General features: G+C 42.2%; 2 protein-coding genes across 4 annotated transcripts in view; one reads left to right on the forward strand and one right to left on the reverse strand.

Moving 5' to 3' along the window:
• Nucleotides 1-23242, forward strand: part of slc25a55a (solute carrier family 25 member 55a) — a 640168-nt gene that overhangs the window by 349815 nt on the left and 267111 nt on the right. The gene's annotated exons all lie outside the window — the stretch shown is intronic.
• slc5a8l (solute carrier family 5 member 8, like) overlaps nucleotides 1-23242 on the reverse strand; it is an 86528-nt gene that overhangs the window by 16626 nt on the left and 46660 nt on the right. Inside the window, exons 6-10 of the mRNA XM_028796489.2 lie at nucleotides 13443-13583; nucleotides 12239-12368; nucleotides 11551-11639; nucleotides 9973-10085; nucleotides 7314-7381 (exon numbers count right to left, since the gene is read on the reverse strand). Coding sequence (XP_028652322.1) covers nucleotides 7314-7381; nucleotides 9973-10085; nucleotides 11551-11639; nucleotides 12239-12368; nucleotides 13443-13583 — 541 coding nt within the window. The remainder of the gene's footprint in view (nucleotides 1-7313; nucleotides 7382-9972; nucleotides 10086-11550; nucleotides 11640-12238; nucleotides 12369-13442; nucleotides 13584-23242) is intronic.

Consider the following 23242-nt stretch of genomic DNA (forward strand, 5'->3'; position numbering starts at 1 on the left):
CCTTCTGTGATTCTGGGGAATGTAAACTCAATCTCAAATAAGATCGACGAACTGGCTGCGCTGGTGAAAAATGTCAGGACCTACAGAGAATGCAGTTTGTTGTGTTTTTGCGAAACGTGGCTAAATAACACCATCCCAGATGCCAACGTGGAGCTACCCGGGTTTAGCACAGTTAGAGCAGACAGAGATGCAAGTACCTGTGGGAAGCACAAAGGAGGAGGACTCGCTCTCTATGTTAATACACAGTGGTGTCACTCTGGACATGTTAACGTCAAAATCTCCACTTGCTGCAGGGATATCGAACTGTTGGCCATAAGTCTGCGTCCCTATTACTTGCCCAGAGAGTTTGGACATGTCATTGTTGTCATCGTGTACATCCCTCCTCGGGCGAACGAGGAATCAGCGAGTGACATCATCCATTCTGCTGTTGCTAAGTTACAAACGCAGCACCCTGAGGCGCTTGTGCTAATCGCTGGAGACTTTAACCATGTGACGCTGGACAAAACATTACCTGCATTCTCCCAGTATGTGGACTGTAACACCCGGGGAAATAAGACTATTGATTTACTGTATGCAAACGTTAAAGACGCATACAGCGCCACCCCGCTGCCTGCGCTTGGGAAAGCAGATCATAACCTGGTTCTGCTTCAGCCTCACTATAAACCAAAAGTGAGAGTCCTACCTGCAACCACACGATCATTCAGGAAGTGGACCCCGGAGGCTGAGAATACTCTCAGAGAATGTTTTGGAACTACAGACTGGGATATCCTGCAGGGATCACATAGTGAGAACATTGAGGAAGTTGTTGACTGCACTACTGACTACATCAACTTCTGTATGGACATTGTAGTTCCAGTAAGAACTGTACGCTGCTATGCTAACAACAAGCCATGGATTACAAGTGACATCAAGGGCCTTTTGAACCAGAAGAAAACGGCTTTTAAAGACGGTGATCAGCATGAGCTCAAGCGCGTGCAGAAGGAACTCCGAGTCCAGCTCAGGGCGGCGAAGGAGCAGTACAGGAGAAAGCTGGAGCAGAAGTTGCAGAATAACAGCATGAAGGTAGTGTGGGATGGGATGAAGATCATCACTGGCTGCAGCTCGAAGCGAGGTATCACCATCGAGAGAGACGTGAAGAGAGCAAACCAAATGAACATCTTCTTTAACAGGTTTGACCACCATAACCCACTCTCACACTCACCTCAGAGTACTGCACCCTCCACACATCCTTCTTCTGATACCAGCATAGGGAAGACATCCCCACCCATAATTACAACAGCGCAAGTGAGCAGAGAGCTGAGGAGACTTCGTGCCAGCAAAGCAGCGGGTCCAGATGGAGTATCGCCACGACTGCTGAAGGTCTGTGCATCGGAGCTGGGGGGTCCTCTACAGCGCATCTTCAACCTGAGCCTGGAACAGGGGAGAGTCCCGAGGCTTTGGAAAACATCTTGTATCACCCCAGTCCCAAAGGTATCATGTCCTGGTGAGCTGAATGACTTTCGGCCTGTTGCTCTGACATCACATGTGATGAAGACCATGGAGAGGCTGCTGCTTCACCACCTTAGGCCACAGGTTCAACACGCCCTTGACCCTCTGCAGTTTGCATATCTGGAGAAGGTGGGAGCAGAGGATGCTATCATCTATATGCTACACCGATCCCTCTCTCACTTGGACAGAGGCAGTGGTGCTGTAAGAATTATGTTTCTAGACTTCTCTAGCGCCTTCAACACAATCCAACCTCTGCTCCTTAGGGACAAGCTGACAGAGATGGGATTAGATTCATACCTAGTGGCATGGATCGTGGACTATGTTAAAGACAGACCTCAGTATGTGCGTCTTGGGAACTGCAGGTCTGACATTGTGGTCAACAACACAGGAGCGCAGCAGGGGACTGTACTTTCTCCAGTCCTGTTCAGCCTATACATCGGACTTCCAATACAACTCGGAGTCCTGCCATGTGCAAAAGTTCGCTGATGACACTGCTATCGTGGGCTGCATCAGGAATGGGCTGGAGGAGGAGTATAGGGACCTAATCAATGACTTTGTTAAATGGTGCGACTCAAACCACCTACACCTGAACACCAGCAAAACCAAAGAGCTGGTGGTGGATTTTAAGAGGCCTAGACCCCTCATAGACCAAGTGATCATCAAAGGTGACTGTGAGCAGATGGTGCAGACCTATAAATATCTGGGAGTGCAGCTGGATGATAAATTAGACTCGACTGCCAATACTGATGCGCTGTGCAAGAAAGGACAGAGCCGGTTACACTACCTTAGAAGGCTGGCGTCCTTCAACATCTGCAATAAGATGCTGCAGATGTTCTATCAAACAGTTGTGGCGAGCACCCTCTTCTACGCAGTGGTGTGCTGGGGAGGCAGCATTAAGAGGAAAGACGCCTCACGCCTGGACAAACTGGTGAGGAAGGCAAGCTCTATTGTTGGCATGGAGCTGGACAGTTTAACATCTGTGGCAGAGCGAAGGGCGCTCAGCAGGCTCCTATCAATTATGGAGAATCCACTGCATCCACTTAATAGTATCATCTCCAGACAGAAGAGCAGCTTCAGCGACAGACTGCTGTCAATGTCCTGCTCCACTGACAGATTGAGGAGATCGTTCCTCCCCCAAACTATGCGACTCTTTAATTCCACCCGGGGGGGTAAACGTTAACATTTAACATTATACATATTTATTGTCTGTTTTTTCACCTACATTATTATCATTCTTTAATTTAATATTATTTATTGTATCAGTATGCTGCTGCTGAAGAATGTGAATTTCCCATTGGGATTAATAAAGTATCTATCTATCTATCTATCTATCTATCTATCTATCTATCTATCTATCTATCTATCTATCTATCTATCTATCTATCTATCTATCTATCTATCTATCTATCTATCTATCTATCTATCTATCTATCTATCTATCTATCTATCTATCTATCATACAGTATAACCAGAAGTTTGTCGTTCAGTTCACTATGGCACTCATGTCTGAAACATTCTTTGCAATTGTGGCCTGTTTTCTGCTCTTCAGGTATATGGGGTAACCGGGTGGTGCCCTAACTCTTTAACGTGGTCTATCTAATCTCTTACAATGTCTGAATGCCAATCCTGTCATTAAAACTTATCCTCAGATAGTGACGAACGAACTAGGCTGAATTTGCTTCAATTTAAGGTCGGCACAAATGTGGAAATTTTTGGGAGTTTTGGCAAACTCTATGAAATGCATTGAAGTCAATGAGGAAGGAGGAACTGACTTAAGTTTGGTGCGATGGTCTTTTAAGTGTCCATGAGTGCTAGGGAAGTGTCTATTGACTATGCTGGGCTGATTATTGTGGCCAAATAATGACCTGAGGCTTCATGTTAAAAACAGTGCATATGCACAAAAATATTGCGTACACCCGTTTCCATGCTGACGTTGAGATGTATAAAAACTAAACTTTGTGTAATGCTACGGATATTTCCAAGGTAGCCTCAGACAATGCACACGCTTGTTTCTGCTCAGTTCTGTAAATGGGCGGCACCCAGCATCAAAGCAATGCTAATGTTTCTGTGTGGTCTTCCTTTCTTTTTAACATTTGCATCCATGAAGTGAGCTTAATGAAATACAGAGAAATTAATTACATATTGTTTACAAATTTAAGGCACTTGATTGTAATCATTCTCTAACAATATAATGGTGCATGGAATGGCTAAACTATTCCAACAACCATGGCTGCTGTAGTGTTAGAAGAATTAGAAAAGAGTGCGTATTTACACACCGTACTGATTTCTTGTTCCATGATGATGACTGGCTTCTAAGTCGATTTCAATTTCCAAGAGCGATTCTCATGGAGCTGTGTGCTGAACTGGCACCAGCTTTACAAAGGCAGTCTTTAAGGAATTGAGTTCTACCTTCTCCTTTGCAAGTTCTGTCCACGCTTGGGTTTTTAGAGTCAGCGTGAACTAGCTGATCGATCAGGTTTTTCTCAGTCATCACTGATTCACGCTATGCCAGCTGTATGGGATGGTATTATCTGCTTGTCATCCAGATATATAAGATTTTCTTACACTGTGGTTGAAAGAGCAAATATCAAAGTATAATTTGCAGCACCATCTAGTTTTCCAAATGTAATCAGAGCAGTCGACTTCATGCACATCGCCATAAAGGTGCCTTCAGAGAATGAATTTGCTTATGTAGATAGCATTTCCACTCTGTTAGTGTGCAAATTATCTGTGATGTGAAAATGAGTATCATTAATGTTGTGGCGTGATGGCCTGGCTCAACTCATGATTCATTCATTCTGAGAAATAGTAGTGTGTGATAGCTGGCTTCTCGGTAAGGTAAGACATTTAATATTACCCCTTTGGTCAAAATTGTATGTTATCTGTATGATGTAACCATATAACATGATTACTTAGGTGACAGCGGGTAGCCTGCTTGCCAACCCACCGAACAAGACTGATGTTAAAATGACCTCCACTCTCTGGTTTGGCCAGTTGTAGAATGTACTATAGGGCAGTTTAAGGGCCGTTGGCACTGCCTGGATAAGATTGTTGGAGTGCTGCTCTATAGTGCACAGAAAGTGTCTCACAATGTGAAAGCATGTAGCATGCTGCAAAATGTGGCACACTATCGTGGCTTGCCCGTACCTGAAGAGATGCAATATAATTAACCTAACCCTGACCCTCCAAATGATCAGCCAAATCAGACATTTACATTTACATCATTTAGCAGACGCTCTTATCCAGAGCAACTTACAACAGTGTTTGTTAGTTTTTTTCGCATACCCCTTGGGGTCAGAGCGCAGGGTCAGCCATTGTACAGCGCCCCCTGGAGAAATTACAGGTTAAGGGCCTTGCTCAAGGGCCCAGCAGAGTAGGATCTCTTTTGGCAGTGACAGGGATTCGAACCGGCAACCTTTGGGATACCAGCGCAGATCCTTAGCCTCAGAGCCACCACTCCACCAGACAGTGTTACAACTTCCTTTGAATGTAATTAGCAGAATGTAAAAACAGGTAATCAGATGCATTTGTTTTTTAACCAGTTCGTTAAGTTTGTGGTCAATATCACATAGTATTTGATATTTGTATTCCTTAATTCCTTTCTCCACATCTCTTACAGTATACACTATTGCATTTTGTGACTACAGAACAGCATCTGTCAGCTCATGGCCAGTAGGTCGCCCAGTGCAGCCAGCGACCGAATTGTGCTTGGCACAGCAGCACCATCACCGCCTTAGTCTGAAACAGAATAAACAGTAATAGCGCATCTGCTGCCTACTTATTTGAGTATGGATAATGGTAAGTGAAAAAAAAAAATGATATCTTCCACTCACCCACTGGTAAAATACCAAATATAAGTTTCTCGCCAATAATTGCAGCACCTTGCTGCTCAAATAGTGTGAGCCCTGGAATTCCACTGCTTCCACCAGTGGTTGACACACAGATGGTGAGCTACAACGCGCCTTTTCATGTCAACTTTGATACCTGACCACTTCTTTTTTATTTCGGGCACTGTGCAACTTTCTGAAATTGAACTTTTGAGTGTCTCTTCATTATTTCCTATTGTTCCTTATACCACTGCTTAAGCCACCAAATAGTTCATTTTTCTTTGCCTCCACTTTCGCTGAAATTCTTTTTGGCTTATGCACAGTTTCCTGCATCTGAATATTTTTGTGCATACGCATATTTCTAGTTCTGTCCATACGCCATGTTTTAGTGTGAATTTTACACAAGGGTTAATCTTTGGCGTGGAACAACCGCATCAACAGCTTTTTGAAATTCTAAGTAAATTATATCACGCTTTTCTTTTCTCAACTTTTCCAGTTGCCAGTTCAAAAATATCTAAAAGACTGGTTTGGCAGGATCTTCTGCAGCTGCCTCTTTTGTATATTATTCTCATTTAGGTACTTTTCTAATTTATTTCTTATTATAGTTTGCATGTCGCAGAAGTAAGACTAATTGGTCTGTAATTACCAGGATCGATTTTATCTCCCTTCTTGAAGATTGTAGTCACATTGGCTACTTTCCAGTCCTCAGATCCTTTTTTTTAAGTGACTGTTCAAATATGCCTAATAAGGGTTTATAGATGGCATCTTTTATTTCTTTCAGTACAATTGGTACATTCCCATCAGGTTTGGAATTTGTTTTTCTTCATTATATCAAAGGCTTGAAAAACATCTGACTCTTCTTTTTAAAATCTTGTTGAGATAATAAACAGGGTCTATTTAATTTAGCTTGCATGTCTTTGGGGTAAAAAAAAACAGAGTACACAGAACAAACATCTCAAATAGACATTGGAAGAATATGCAAAGTCCATACATACACATGCACACACACACACACACACACACTCAGGATACTGCAGCTGTGAGGCAGCCATACTAACTACTGGACCTCCATGCCAGGAGAACATACAGCTCATGTCCTCTACTGGATTAAGTGTAAAAGTGAACACAAGAGAAGGAAAAAGACCACAGTTGAGAAGGTGTCAGAAGGGATCTTAGAATGGGTATCCTTCAATAAGGGCGCGCACAAAAAAGGCGAACTTCAAAAGGGCGACCTCAATTGAGCACGGCGTAGATAATTTAGATAATAATAGATAGACAATAATGGTAGATAATAATAAAATATCTATGTGGCATTGCACATAATCTACAGCTTCAAGTGTAACACAACAATGAGTAAGAGCAGAAAACAACGAAATATAGAGAGCTTTAGAAATAGTTTGTTAGAAGTTCATGCATTAATTAATTGGATGTTTTAATATTCTTGCTTTTGCCTTTTTATACGTTCAATCATTGCCTTTATCTAATAAATTTTCTGTAATAATTTTGTTGCATTTGCCTTTATTCGCCGCGCCCAATTGAGGTCGCTCTTTTGAAGCTCGCCTTTTTGTATGCGCCCTTATTGAACAGAACCCTTAGAATGTGTCCGAAAGAAGGCGTGACTATAATGTGGGAGGGGCTTATCAAGTAGTCATAAAGATGATTACACAACCAATCAAAAAATTAGTAGGCTGAGGTATTTGTGTAGCCCCACCCCATTCATCTCTCCTAGTCAGCAATGTTGTTTCTCCTACATTCTTTAATTTTATTAGGATAAATTCCCAGATTAAAATGTCATTTCTAGCCTTCTGGTTTTGCATGTTTCTTGGGAGTGTCTTAGTTTTAGTTTGATTACTTGAAAAGGATTAAGCATATATGGGGTGTGTAAAAATGATTTTTTATGTATTTATTTGAGATAAAGTAATTAAAAAAAAAGAACAAATTTTGGATGTAATGAAATGTCATTCAAATCAAATATCTAATGTCATTTTTTAAACGTACCTGAAGGATGCTACCCATTAGAGAGGACATGGCTGCCATCGAGATGCAAATTGCTCCATAAAAGATGCCTGCAACAAAAACAAAGAACAAGCTGAGCAGAATATATAACTGAATGAGTAGCTGATCAGTGGGCATCAATGAAAGAAAGAAAATGGTAGAGGGTATTACTATGGAGAATTACAGGCACAACGTTTCAGATGGGCTCTGAATGACTGATTGCATGATTGGAGACGTATGTGACACGAATTACAGAAAACAGCTAGTTTGAAATTTCACACAAATCCGATTATTGATGATCTCTCTTAGTTGTTCCAACAAGTGTGTCCAGACCATTTTAGAATTTCTTTGTTGAGTAAGCAACCCTTGATCCTTTTTCTCACGAGCTTTAGTTTACTTGATGACATGTCAAAGCCACGCAGGTAAACAGGGGACAATGGCTTTTCATGTCATCACTTTTCAGGGGGTATACAGCACTTTTTCAACGATCTGTAAGGGGACCAACAAATTTGTCCACGTCTGCATTCATTTCAGTTGATCCATTTTGTTTAATGTTTTTATGTAATATATTTTGATTTATTTTCATTACAATAAGTTTTATTCTTTTCAGATGAATTGCAGATCAGCAGGACATACTGTGCAGTACTTTATTTTTTTCAAATCCGATTAGATACTTCCTCATGTGCCTGATTAGGTTTAGGTTTAGGTTTCTTTATTTAGGTTTAGGTTTCTTATTTAGTCATGTTTACACAAGAAAACATGAAATTTGCCTTCTCATTTACATCTAATAACAGGTAACAGACAGAATGAAATAAAACAGACAAATAGAAATAAGAAAGGTTAAGGTAAGGCAGTTAGATAAAACATAATTAAAGAACAGATGAAGAAAAACAATCCATAAAAACGATAATGAAATTTGTGTTTGTGTTTTTAAATGAAACTGATCCCCATCCATGCTAGCATTTTTACGTTATATTATAGAATTATATTCTTCTGCACTCAAATGACCAAAAATGCATGTGACATAATTGTTCACCTACTGTACAGCAGGCATACAGTGAGTGATATTTGGGATTTGCAGTCACCGATTTTCAATGTCATCAGCCATCGCTTAATGTGCAGCATTAAAGGGGTTGTGATGTCCAGTTGCATCTTACTATTGGACCGTCGTACCATCAGAAAAATGTCTGTCATGTCTCACAAGCCGATTTTCTGATGTCACTATCAAATCTCACAAAATTCATTGTGCAGCCGTCGTAGTGTATATGCTTTATACATGTTGTCACAAGAATGAGTCTTAGACATCATGAAGGTTTGGGGCAGCCACTCGTATATTGTTCAAGGACTGCAAAAATGAGGTTTAAATTGAACAGAGATGTTCACAGATGTGAGTCCAACACAGAACTGAAGTTATTGAGACAAGATGGCGGCTTTAAAGGCCAGTCAAGGAAAGCATCTAGGCGGAACTGGAAGTGACACCATCATTGCCGCCGAAACTGGGAGTGACATCATTGGGACTTGAAGTGACACCATCATCGGCACCAGAACCGTAAGTGATGTCATCAGTGGCGACAGTACCGTGAGGGATTTCCCGTGGACGGTCTACAAGAGATCGAGAGAGACAGTCAGCGCACCCTGCAGCCCCCTGGTCTAGCGTGGAATTGCTATCATTTAGGCCCATCAGCAGTTTCCCAATTGCATCTGTGTGACAATGTAGAGTCTGACCACCCACGTCATGACAATGTAAATTAGACCAAACGAGCTCATACAGCTTAAGCATTGTCACACATGTGCCCATGGGAGGCAGCTAGGCCAGGGGGTGGCAGTGTGCACTAAACCGTCCTCTTTAATCTCTACAGACCAAACACGGAAAATTCTGCCTGGTTCAGACCGAGAACGTCAATTCCTGTTCTGGCACCAAGAACGACGTCACTTCCACCTGCCTACCTTTAATACAAGACAACTTCCCTGTAACCTCAGTTCTGTTTTGGACTCAACTCTGTACACATCTGAGCAACTTATTTGCCTTTTTGCAGCCATGGCTAGAAGTACACGGGTGGCTGCCCCAAACCTTGTCTTTGTGTGTCAAGACTCTTCAATTTCACAGCATATAGACGATGGGTAACTCTGTTGTGCTGTGTGAGTAGTCGCTTGACCTCAGTGCCACAGTGTGCACTGGCACTACTCAAAGCGGGTGAACCTTGAAGGTACGTTAACACTGCTGGCCAAGAGATTTGTTACAAAACTGTAGCAACCAGTTAAGTAATTTGCTTTTTATTCAAATTGTAAAAAAATAAATTTAGATGCCATGGAAACAACTCTTCTGTGTCTGCTACGTCAGAATATGGGTGTTTTCTGTGAAAGGTTAGGGTTAGGGAACAAGTCATTTTAATGAGCAGGATCCAATCAGGGAAGAGCGATGTAAAAAGCACAAACCAATCAGAGTTCAATTAGAACCAACGCTTTCAGAAATGGACACAAATGAAACCATAGTAGTAGTGTGGACGAGGCCATAGCCTCCTGTAGCCCTCACACAGCAATGCTAACCTTTCTATCACCATGACGTTCAAGTTGAAAGCTCATACTATGCTGTAATTGCATTTTCAAGTGCATTAAATCCAAAGCAAACACCGAGTTTAATTTAATCAACGGTCCTACTTACTGAGTCCATTTGACACCCAGGCCAGGCGACGTTCAGTGACTGTTGGGTAAAGAGGTTTGATGAAGTCTTCCACTGTGACAGCAGTTAGTGCATTAATGCTGGATGACACTGTGCTGCAATAAGAAGAAACAAAAATCAATTCAACTTAAACGACTATTCGGCTGTTTTGAGGTGTGTTACTGGTGGCAAGGATGCAGTTGGGAGGAGGAAGAAATATTGGGGTAACCCCTATGAGTGCCATTGAGGACAGATGTGCCATGGGTGAGCTGGGGCTGAGTGAAGATAAAGAGAGACACTGGGGGCTCAGGGAGAAAGAGGAGCCCCTGGTTTTAACCTTTCATTCAGATTATTTATTTAATCCTCACAAAGCATTTTATTTGTATTGACTTTTTTATTTAAAGAAGCTCTTTACGTTCTGCCACCTGGAGATTCAAAAATGCCAACACTAAAAGAGTCTGCACAGGGCCTATGGATGATCAAAATTTGCCATAACATTAAGCCAATTTTCACGCCAGGTTCACATTTTATAAATCCTGATTCTTGTGTAATAAACGGCTCAAATAAACATAAGCTTCCTGTTTTGATATGTGGTTGTGAGACATGGATGCTATCCAGTGGCCTGAGATGAAGACTGGACTCCTTTGGCACTGTGTCTCATCAGAGAATCCTTGGGTACCGCTGGTTTGACTTTGTGTTGAATGAGCGGTTGGTCACGGGTGTCAGGAATGTGGCACCTTACCTGCATTGTGAGGTTGCGGCACTACAGCCATGTGGCGCGATTCGGCTCACAGGACCCTCATTGTTGAAGACCTGAGAGGCTGGACCAGGCAAAGAGGCCATCCATGTAACACCTGGCTGTGGCAGATGGATGATCATCTCCACAGGGTGGGACTGGACCGTGTTTTTGCCTGGGGGGGTTGCCAACTGGGATCCCGAGCTGTTTCATCATGTGGTTGGGTGTACCAGTGCATGCTCCCTAACCTGACCAGACCTGATAAACATAAGCACATACTACAGATGAAGCCCCTGCACCCTATTAACCCTAATCAAGAAAAATCAAATGGATGAGCAAATGAAACAGCTTTATTGAATATAACACCTTTCAATGGGGAACTATAGTTATGATTGGTTTTAAAAAAAGAGTATGTGATTCTCTGGGAATCTTACAGTACATATAAGGAGGGGTTTGAACTGCCAACCCTCTGGTGTAAAATCAAAAGTTTTAGTCAGTGGGCCACAAACAGGATTAAGGAGTTTCAACAAATCCCCAAAATCCTTACAACAGGTAACTGCACAGTCTTTTGTTTTATGACCGTGCAGATGAATGAACCTGAAAAACAGTGTGTTTAATTTATCCTTATACTTAAAAGTAGCCAGCTGTTTAAGTTTCCAACCTCTTTACAAACCATACCACTAATTCATCTTTTCTTCCAGACCAAGGCCGTGGAATCTTAGCCGAAAAAAACAAACTAAATCATCAGGTTTTCCACAAGAATCTCAGACGGTTCAATACAAACACCCCAAGCTGACATACAGATGGTGTTCATGCGTCTTTATGTTTGCAGATCTGGCACTGACCTGAGGGTGCCACTGTATGCGGCCGCCACGAAGAGCCCTGGCACACCGGGATAATCTGCCAAGATGTCCATCACCAGATAAGGCAGGAGCTGAAGAGGAAACAAAAACTTCTGAATGAGTAGGAGTGGAAGAGGAAAAGTGCAGCTCAGAGAATCATTACACATTACACTGACATGATACCTTCATATAAGTGATTTGATTGGATAACATGAAACATTATGGTGTGTTTAATAGCATCATACAGCATCGGCATGGTGACCACACAACTCCAGCAAAACTCAGGCAACATGTTCAGCAATAAAAATTCTAAAATTCAAAAAGTTAAATGTTGCCTTTCAAATGTTGATGTCAAATTACAAAATAGCAATAATAAATTGCTTGACAAATATATTTTTTACATCTTGTAACATATGACACATCATCACCCAATCAGAAGACAGAGCCAATTAACAATCACCGCAGTCAAATGTTTAATCCAGCTGTGCCACATGTGGCCTCCAGATTCAGCTGTTTCCTTGTTTCTACACTGATACCACTGTGGAGCAGATCATGAGCCCAGTTTCCACTTAAACACCTCATGTCTCAAATCGAGAACTCACTTCTGGAATACTTCTGACGATTACCCCCTGCTTTTAATTTAGTTGGGTTCTGTTGTGGTTTTTCATGAAATGAGAGCGCTTACTAGTACCTGATCGGGAGCGCTGACTTTTCCCACACTCAGAGGGTCACATTGTGAGTAAATGGAGTACATGGTAAACCCTGTAACCATGGCCAGAGTCACAGTGATCCACAATCCAACCATGTTAATGTATAGCGACCTGTAGCAGGACAAGAGGACAAGTAAGAAGGCAAAATGATCATTTTTGGGGCAAAGATTACAATGGAGTTACACTGCTCAAAAAAAAATGAAGGGAACACTTGATCATCACTTTCGAACACCAAGTCAGTGAAGCTTCAGGGATATCAGTCTGTCCCAGGGGTGGGCAAAGTCATTCCTGGAGGGCCGCAGTGGCTGCAGGTTTTTGTTCCAACCCAATTGCTTAATAAGAAGCCCTTATTGCTCTAGAAACACTTCTGCTTCATTTTAGTTGTCTCCCTCGTTAAGATTATGAACCCTTATTGCTTATTTAAGTCTTAAACAGCTGCATTCTTGGTTTTTAACTGCTCCTTATTAGCAATAAGATGCAAATGACAAAAGAAACCAGCAGTTATCCATTTTGCTTGTCACCCTTTACACCTGTGTGTGTTTATTGTGCACTATTTGGTTTAATTAAATACTTGGAAGGAAAGAGAAGAGAAAAAAGTGAAGGACTGAGAATTACTCATCCGTTTTACACTTCCAAGTATTTGGATGATATCCTTAGAATGGAAAAAAAAAATCTAGGATATGAGAATGACTTGACATAGCAGAGTTAAAGCACTAACAAGCCATGAAATGTAATTATTGGCAAGGATTGTTTTCTAATTAAGCAACTGGGTTGGAACAAAAACCCGCAGCCACTGCGGCCCTCCAGGAATTAATTTGCCCACCCTGGTCTGTCCAGTTAGGAGGCACAAGCGTTTGAGAATCAACTTCACCTGCTTTGGTGAAAATGAAAGTGACAACAGGGGCACTGCAGAGACCACCAACAAAAAAGGGAATGGTGGCCACAGACAACTGCTCTCTCCTTATCCATCCTGACCAATCTTTCTCTAATTTTGTGTTTTGCTTGTGTCCTTGTCACTATCTATCTATCTATCTATCTATCTATCTATCTATCTATCTATCTATCTATCTATCTATCTATCTATCTATCTATCTTAGCTGATCCTCCTCTTTTCAATTTTCCAGACTGGACAGCAGCTCCTCTCCTGTCCTCATTAACTCTTCTGGCTGGGCTGGACATACTCACATCTTTGCGTGCAGTTGGCTCCGACAGGAGATGTACCTTTGGACCTGAGACTGGTTAATGGCATAGATGGATGTCCACATCAGAGAACCTCCAACCACAACTGTCCAGAAGGTATGGCGTTTCAGGGGATCAGGGTCAAAGCTGTAACAGAAACAGTCATTAGTGAGGTCCTAAGAGGCCTGGGGGGGGCTTCATCTTAGTTTGGTATCTTTGGTCCTGCATGATGCTTGTGATAATTTCCTCTAGAGATGGTGTTGACCATGAGGGCAGCTGAAGAACTCGGAGTGTTTATCTTGTCCCAGGGTTGCATGTCAGAGCAGCAGGCAGTTCTACTATTTCATAGCACTTGGATGGCAGATAAGTTCTTTCTTCTGTGTGGGGTTTGTTGGTTCTCTCTGTGTGCAGATGGGTATCCTCTCACAATCCAAAGATGTGATGCTATGTGGGTTGACCACCTTTAATTGCCTAGTGCAACAGTGTGGGCATTTTTAAGAGGGTGTTGTATGGCATACCAGCACTGATTAGCAGACAGTGTGACGTAGGGGTTAAGGATTTGGACTTCAAACCCTGAGGTTGTGGGTTCATATTCTGCTACTGATGTTGTGTGACCCTAAGCAAGTCACCTGATCTGCCTGTGCGCCAACTGGAAAACCAACAACAAATGTAACCGTTCATATCATAAATGTTGTGAGTCACCTTAATAATCTTACATTTTAATTACTGGAAAAAGGCATCAGCAAAATGAGTAAATGTAAATGATATTTCGTGAAGGACTGGCCTTTTCCACACCCAGCATTTAAATACTGGAAATAATGGATGAAGAGATGAGTGTTCAAATGTATTGTTAAACAGCGTATCTGTCAAATGTTGTAACGGTGCAGGTTGGCTCTATGCTCTCTCGTCATTCTTGGGATCCTCTTGATCCCAACACCGTCAGTACCGTAACCAAGATGAGCATGGCAGATGACGACTGAAGAAAGGAGACAGAACAGCAAGTGGAGTAGATGTTTGACATATTAAAGAACCCACAAACTCAAGCCTGAGGAGGACATTTTAAGGGCTGAATGTTTTAATGGACTGATTATTTGTTTGGTTTTATTTCTGTATTAAAAGTTCTTAATCTTTTAATGTCCTGATTTTACAAGGGGGCTTGGGTTGGTTTTAGTGTGTGGTTGGTTTAGTGCTTTTATTTTTTTATTGTTTTTAGTGCAGTGACAGGGCCGAGCCACAGACCTGGACCACCAAATGCACTGGGATAGTAGAGGTTGGAGCCTTACCGTGCAACTGGTGGCTTAAGTGGGAAGGTATGTGGTATAGCGGGTCTGCGGCTCTGAAAGAACGGCCGTTTTAATAATGAATATGCTCATTCTCCGTGGGCGCACTCACGCAGCTGGTTGGTGGAGTAATTGGGGCGAGATGCACCCACGCGAGAGGACGCTGCCTTTCTCAAGTGCTTCATCAGCTCCCTGCAGTCCACGATTGAGATGCTGCACCCATGGAGCCATAGAAGAATGAGCTGGCACAAGAGGAAAAAAAGAGAACGGAGAGAAAAAAGGGCGGAGGTTAATGAAAGGAAGAAGAGAGTCAGGAGCGATAGGAAGCTGGTGGTTAGAGAGAGAAGGAGGGGACAAGGGGAGCAGGAGTAACCATCATGCTCAGGAGTGTCCTGGAACCAACAATTGGCAGTGGTGAGAGGACTGCGTGGAAAGGCAGAGGTGGTTGTGGGAGCAGGGTACGGTGGCTCCCCATGGAACGCCATGGATTGGGTGGCGGGGACACGGGCCAGGGTGCCTGCGCCTGTTGGTTGACGTCTCTCCGTGCCGTGAGGTCTGAGTAGGATAAGCTGGAGAGGCGTCAGTTTTTAAAGGGAAGCACCTGGGACTGTGAATTTTAAACTACTCTTCCATTGTTTTAACCTTGTTTTAACTCTTTCAGGGCGGATGTCGACTTTTGTTGAAATTCAGGGGTAGAAGATGGTAATCAGCCTTAATCGGCAACAAAACTCGCTGATCCGTTTTAGTTTGACTCTCTTTGCTAGAAGGAAAGTTTTCTTCATTGATTTGACTTCAATTTCCTTCACATGAATGAGTAGCGAAGAGCAAACAACCTCTAAAATGGCATCAACATTTGACGAGAGACCAAAGCGAATGTGCAAAGTAAAATCCACCACGGGTGACATTTTGTGTATTATCGCTGAATCAGACTCTGACTTGCTAGACTCGAAAATGAAATTGAGGTACCAGCATCAGCTGATCGTAGTGACAAAGTAACAAAAAAGGGGGCGTGAATGTTGCCATATGTGGTGTAATTTCACTATTCGTAGGAAAATTTTTAACTTGTAGCGGTGTATCGGTAGCAAAAAATATAGGAATAAATTTTATTAGGGTTTCAAAAAAACATTAGGGGGGACACGATTAAAACTGTTATGAAAACTCGGGTCGCAAATACTTACAGGTTGAGAAACGCTGGCATAGCTTATGTGCCCGTTAAGGGCAACGTTCGCCTAGGAGGATATCGGCACTTACGATGAGGAGAGGTACGAATCAGATTGCATTGCACTGTGACTGCCACCATCACATGAAAATAGCCAAGCAGCCGGCCCACCAGGGCATTTCTTCTGGTTGAGCCGCCCCCGAGCAGCAGCCAGAGATGACAAACAGACGCCGACAGCAGCCAAAGCACACAGCAACAGACATTTTATGTTGATTTATGTGTGAAACCATCGCTTTGTTAGCAGTTCTTTATTTATTCATTTTAACCTCTGCACATTCACTGAATTTTATGGATTACTTCGCCCCCTGCAGCTTCGCTTGCCATCCAGCCAGCGTTACTCGTCATTGAGAAGAGGGGGGTTGAACGCACCCCAAGGAGACACGGTCGCTCCTCTGAAACCCCTCTTTACCGGTGATACAATGGGAAACAAATGCAGTTTTTTTACCTCCTCTTTGCTCAATCAGCTGCTGGCTTGTGATCTGCATTTCGTGCGACACTTTGAACTTTTACAAGCCTGTACAGCAGCTGTCCTTTGGTCTCACTGCCTTGTCTCTCTTCTCCCCCAGACATCCTCAAACACTATTCTATTTCTTTTTGCTGTTCCATTATTTCACAGAGTAATAATTTCTGTTTGTTTGTTGTAATGCGATCTTTCCTCTCATTTTTTTGAGACTTTCGAATTTTCCTACTTCCATTATCTCTAACCTGCTCTGCTTGTGTGTGTATCACAGGACTTGCTTCCAAAGGTTGTAAGTATGACGTGACTTGTCCGTCTCGCGGGACGTGAACGTGTCTCTCTGCCTCTCTGTCTCTCTTCAAAGATTACGTCTCATCGCAGGAAAAAAGTCTCGTCGCAAGATTTTTTTTTATAATATTAGAGAGATTTATTTATTTATTGACAGTTTGGAGCACTGCACCTTTTTGAATACTGATTCGATTTGTTTCTTTTAATAAAAGCACTTGAACACTTTTCATCATCCCCTTCCTTCATGTGTGTTTTGTCCTCATCTGCCATGCTCATCCGGTTACATTATCGGCAGTGTTGGGTTCAAGAGGCTCCCAAAAATGAAAGTGGGAGCATGGAGCTAACCCACACCGTCACAAATGTACACTGCAAAGTTGAAAAACACTCATTGAAGGCAGCAGGAATTTAGCAAAGGAGGCCCCAAAATAATCACAACTGGCTGCTCGTGGTCTTGAAGCACATTGGTGTTACTTTCAGTAAAATTAAAGCCTGTTGGCCCATTTCTAATGCGTTCCTAATGCATGCCAGTTATTGTGAAGTGATCTGCCAGGCTTTGCCTGTTGGGAGCAACCTGACATAGCCAGACACTACAGTTGGTGCACCTAAACCTTTGTACAGTTCTGCATAAATAAATAAATAAATATCTGTGAGATAGTTGAACTCAATGTCAGTCAGTCATTCCCTGACCTGTTTATTCCAAGACAGGGATATGCTGTGCCAGATTTTAGATAGATAGATAGATAGATAGATAGATAGATAGATAGATAGATAGATAGATAGATAGATAGATAGATAGATAGATAGATAGATAGATAGATAGATAGATATGAAAGGCACTATATAATAGAGGGACCAGTTTGGAAACGACAGTCTTTTATGATGTAGGTGCCAACATGAAAATCCACACAGACATGGTGGACACAAGTAGACAGCGCAGGGACAATGAGTGGGCGCAGGGTTCTAACCCAGGATAATCGGTCCATGAAGCAGCAGTGCCTTCCACTGTGCCCCGGTGTCACCCATAGTTCAAAGTACATGATGTACATGACAGACATTTAATGTAAGAAGTAGATTTCAGAGTCCCGGCTGTGCTGGACCACATGTCTCTTACAAGTTAATCAATCCTCCATTCTCTTGGTTCAGATTCAGTATTCACTGGACAACCATTTTTTTCCAAATGTTTTGCATCAGGATTATTATTATCTTTTTTGTTTGATAAGCAGCTCCAAGGTAAACACAAAAATAATTTCAGATTGAATGTTCCACCTAGGAATTTGGAGAAAAACAAAATCAACTTGTATTGAATTTAGTGTGTTTAATCATTTAATGATTCTGAGTCATTGCGTCAGTTCAGTTCAGCTAAGATGTGTTGCTGCTGATTTTTGTTTGTAGTCAGCATCTGATGGTTCTCATTTCAGTGTCCAACAATAGTCAGCCAGCATTGATGAATTCCTCTTGCCCTGATACAATTTTTCCATCATTGCAGTATCATAATGAAACTTTTTGCCATGTTTGTCACTGACTGCACCAAGACCAGCAGGAAGAAGTCCGAGTGTGAACGTGAAGAATGAGTCTTTAACGACATATGGCACTTCATGGTTTTGTTTGCTTGAAGCATGCTGGGCATAGTTTGCCACCTTTGATACCATCCATTTGATACCCTCTGGATCCACTAGCTGATATGTGAACTGCTTCTTAAGGAGGTAAGTGAGTACACATGTAAACCCTTGACGCATATTTTTAATATGTCACTGCACACTAGGGAAATTGTGAAGGACAGGAAAATGCTAAATATTATCCCATTATATAAAAGGGGAGACCAGGCAGATCCAAGCAGCTATAGGACAGTAAGCTTAATGTGTATCGCAGGAAAATTCATCCATCCATCCATCCATCCATTTTCCAACCCGCTGAATCCGAACACAGGGTCACGGGGGTCTGCTGGAGCCAATCCCAGCCAACACAGGGCACAAGGCAGGAACCAATCCCGGGCAGGGTGCCAACCCACCGCAGGACACACACAAACACACCCACACACCAAGCACACACTAGGGCCAATTTAGAATTGCCAATGCACCTAACCTGCATGTCTTTGGACTGTGGGAGGAAACCGGAGCGCCCGGAGGAAACCCACGCAGACACGGGGAGAACATGCAAACTCCATGCAGGGAGGACCCGGGAAGCAAACCCGGGTCTCCTAACTGCAAGGCAGCAGTGCTACCACTGCGCCACCGTGCCGCCCAACAGGAAAACTAACAGAGGGAATTATTAAGGATAAGACTGAGCAACGCAAGGCAAGTGCAGGAGTTTAACTGAACAGTCAGCTTGGGGTCAGAAGATAGAGGTTGTGTTTTCTATGAGGAGGCAACAAAAGGATACGATCAAAGTGGAGCAGATGATATTATTTATCTGGACTTTCACAAAGCATTTGATAAGGTGCCACACGAGAGGTTGGGCATCAAACTAAAATAAGTGGCAGTTCAGGGTGTGGTGTGTAGATGGGCGCAAAATTGTCTCAGTCAGAGGAAGCAGAGGGTGATGAGGTGAGGAACCTTCTCAGAATCATAAGGAAAATTAAGAGTGGTGCCCAGCATGGGGTCAGTACTGGGACTGCTGCTAGTTTAATATACATACATGACTTGGGTAGGAATATAAATAACAAACTGGTTAAGTCTGCAGATGATACCAAAATAGGTGGAATGGCTCATAATCTGGAATCTGTTGAAACATCACAGAGGGACTTGGACAGCATACGGGCTTGGGCAAATTTGTGGCAGATGAAATTTAATGTCAGAATTACAAGTAGGAAGTATAAATGTAAGGATTTAATACACAATGGGTGATCTGAAAAATCAAAAGTACACATATTTTTAAGAAGTCACTGTGCCCTGAGGAAATTTGAAAGGACTGGAAAATAGAAATATCTTGTTAGAAAAATCTTGTTATATAAATAGGGTGACCGGGCAGATCTAAGGAATTATAGGCCAGTAATCTTAATGTGCATCACAGGTAAATTAATGGAAGCAATTCTTGAGGATAAGATTGAGCAACACATGGCAAGAAGAGGAGTTTTACTGAACAGTCAGCGTGGGTTCAGAAGGAGGAGGTCGTGTTTTACTAACATGCTGGACTTCTATGAGGAAGCAACAAAGGATACAATGAAATTGGAGCAGATGAGATTATTTATGTGGACTTTCAGAAAGCAGTGGCAGCTCAGGGTGTGATGTGTAGCTGGGTATGAGGAACTTTCTCAGAATTTGCTGATGTGAAGAGTTGTGTCCAGCAGGGGCTAGTGCAATGGCCACTACTATTTTTAATATAAATAAATGATTTGAATAGGAATATAAGTAACAAACTGGTAAAGTTTGCAAAAGATAATACCAAGATAGGTGGAATGGGTCATAATCTCAAATCTGTTGAATCATCACAGAGGGACTTGGACAGCATACAGGCTTGGGTAGATTTGTGGCAGATGAAATTTAATGTCAGTAAATGTAAAGAATTACACATAGGAAGTAAAATGTCAGGTCTGAATACACAATGGGGGGTCTGAAAATCAAAATGCACCTTATGAGAAGGATTTAGGAGTCGTGGTGGACTCAATACTATCAACTGCCAGACAGCGTTCAGAAGCCATTAAGAAGGCTAACAGAATGTCAGGTTATATAGCGCCTTGATGTGTGGAGTACAAGTCACGGGAGGTTCTGCTCAAGCTTTATAACACACTGGTGAGGCCTCATCTGGAGTACTGGGTGCAGTTTTGGTCTCCAGGCTACAAAAAGGACATAGCAGCACTAGAAGAGGTCCAGAGAAGAGTGACTATGCTGATTAGAGGACTACAGGGGATGAGTTATGAGAAAAGATTAAAAAAGCTGAGCCTTTATAGAAAAGAAGATTAAGAGGAGACCTGATTGAAGTGTTTAAAATCATGAAGGGAATTAGTCCAGTGGATCGAGACTGTGACTTTAAAATGAGTTCATCAACAACATGGGGACACAGTTAAACACTTATTAAGGGTGAATTTAATGCAAACATTAGGAAGTTTTTCTTTACAGAAACAACGATAAACACTTGGAATAAGCGACCAAGTAGTGTTGTAGACAGTTAGACCTTAGGGACTTTTAAAACTCGACTTGGATGTTTTTTTGGAAGAAATAAGTGGATAGTACTGGCGAGCTTTTTTGGACTGAATGGCCTGTTCTCGCCCAGAACGTTCTAATGTTCTAATATTCTAATGCTTCAGATTAAAGTCATGTCTGATTTGTGGGCCAACAAAAATACTATCCTTAATTGTGGCATCAGTTATTTGTGGAAGCATCTGTGTCAAATATCGAACTTCTTCTTGTTTTTTGTTCATCACTTAACAAAATTTTTTATCAGTTCAGATTTTAGGATCAACATAAGGTTTAGGTGCCAAACGTTTCTGCCGTGGAATAAAATGATTATGGAGTAGCCAGTTCTTCTTTAGCATGGCTGTCCCATTTGGAAATGAAGCACCAGGACCTGATATATCTGAGCTGGACTCATAGTAGCAGTCCTACTCCTTTTAGATCACCTCTGATGTTCCACTTGCAGTTGTTGTCCCGTCTGTGTATACAGTGGATTCAGAAAGCATTCAGACCCCTTCACTTTCTGCTCACTTTCCTCTGCTGTGGATTTAATTATAAATGGGCAAAGATGCCTTTTTTGCCTGTCTATCTACACTCAATAACCCTTAATGATAAAGTGAAAATGTTTTCAGAAAAGTTTGTAAATGTATTAAAAATCAAACACTGTAATCTCTCCTTCATGTAAGGATTAAGAGTCTTTGCTGTGCAGGCATTCCAAATTGTGGTTGGGGCATCCTGTTTGCTTGAATTCTCCATGAGATGTGTCCAGAATGTGAATGGAGTCCACCTGTGGCACAGTTAACTGATTGGACATGATATTTTAGAAAGGCATATGTGGTCTTGTGTAAAGAAGGTCCACAATTCACAAAAACCAAGCCATGAAGTTCAAGGAACCTCCGCAATTGAATTGTGGTGAGACATAGACCAAAGACAAGGAGATAAAACCACATGTAAAGCTTTGAGTGCTCCCAGGAGCACAGTGGCCTCAATAATTTGTAAAACTGAATACGTTGAGAACCTCCAGGACCTCTTTGGCCTCGGCCAAACTAAGTAACTGGGCAAGAACAGCCTTGACCAGGGAGATGACCAAGTATCCAATGGCCACTCTAAAGGAGCGCCAGAAGTTGACTGCTGAGATGGGAGAACCAGTCAGAAGGACAGCCACCTCAGCAACACTCCATCAATCAGGATTTTATGGTAGAGTGGCCAGCCTTGTTGGAGTTTACCAAACTGCATTTAAAGGACTCTGACAGCATGAGGAAAAAGAGTCTCTGGTCTGATGAGACCAGAATTGAAGTCTTTGGGCAGAACCCCAAGCACAATGTATGCCTAGTATCATTTCTACGGTGAAGCATGGCAGTGGTATCATCATGCTAAGGTAGTGCTTCTCAGTAGCAGTGGCAGGAGGACTGGTCAGAATTGACAGAAGACTAAATGAATGTCCCTGAAGAAAACCTGCTCCAGAATGCATGTGAACTCAGACTTGGGTGATGACGCACAGCCAAGGCAATGCTGGAGCGGCTTTGGGACAAGTCCCTGAGTGTCCTTGAGTGGCACAGCCAAAGCTCAGACTTAAACCCCACAGAAGATCTGTGGAGAGACCTGAAGATGGACGTTTACAGACTAACAGAGCTTGAGAGGATCTATGGGATACACTGACTAAATCCAGGCTTGTCAAAGAAGACTCAAAGCTGGAATTGCTGCCAAAGGGACTTCCACCAAGTACTGAATTTAGGGTCTTGAATTCTTATATAAATGAGAGATTTCAATTTTAATTTAAAATAAAGCTGCAAACCTTTCGGAAAACATGTTTTCACTTTGTCACTATGGGTTGTTGAGTGTAAACTGAAAGTGGCAAATGTATCCATTTTAAATTATATCAATAACACCGTAAAGTGTGCAGAATGTGAAGAGGTTTGAAACCTTTCTGAATCCTCTGTACTTATAATATGAAAGGAATTTGCCAAAATAAGTGATTGCATGGAAATGGTATGTGAGGGAAAGATCTTAGTCATTGCCAGGCCGAGACCTAGAAGATGGCTACACCCAGAAGTGTTCAGGAAGCAGAATCTGTGTTGTCCAGTGTCATCACACCTTTGTCATATTTACTCTTTTTTGGCACAATAATCAGTGCTGCTGCCTCTTGGATCCAGACTATGGTGTTTTGAAAGCTTTCTGGTTAGAATTTGTCTAATGTTTGTGTGGGTTCTCCTCCCGGGTACTCCATCTTTCCTCTCACATCACCAAAGCCAACAAGATTAGCAACTCTAAATTAGCCTGGCATGAGTGTGGACTGGCACCCTGATCAGGATGGCCCAGTTTTGCCAGGGTAGGCTCAGGCTGACCAAAACCATGAATTTGGATTAAGTGGCTTTGACAAGGATATGTTTTGTTATGTAATGCTCAATCCGTTAGGAAAATCTAAATAGTTTTTTTAAATTAATGTACAACCT

This window comes from Erpetoichthys calabaricus, chromosome 3, assembly GCF_900747795.2.
Source record: "Erpetoichthys calabaricus chromosome 3, fErpCal1.3, whole genome shotgun sequence".
Lineage (NCBI taxonomy): Eukaryota > Metazoa > Chordata > Cladistia > Polypteriformes > Polypteridae > Erpetoichthys > Erpetoichthys calabaricus.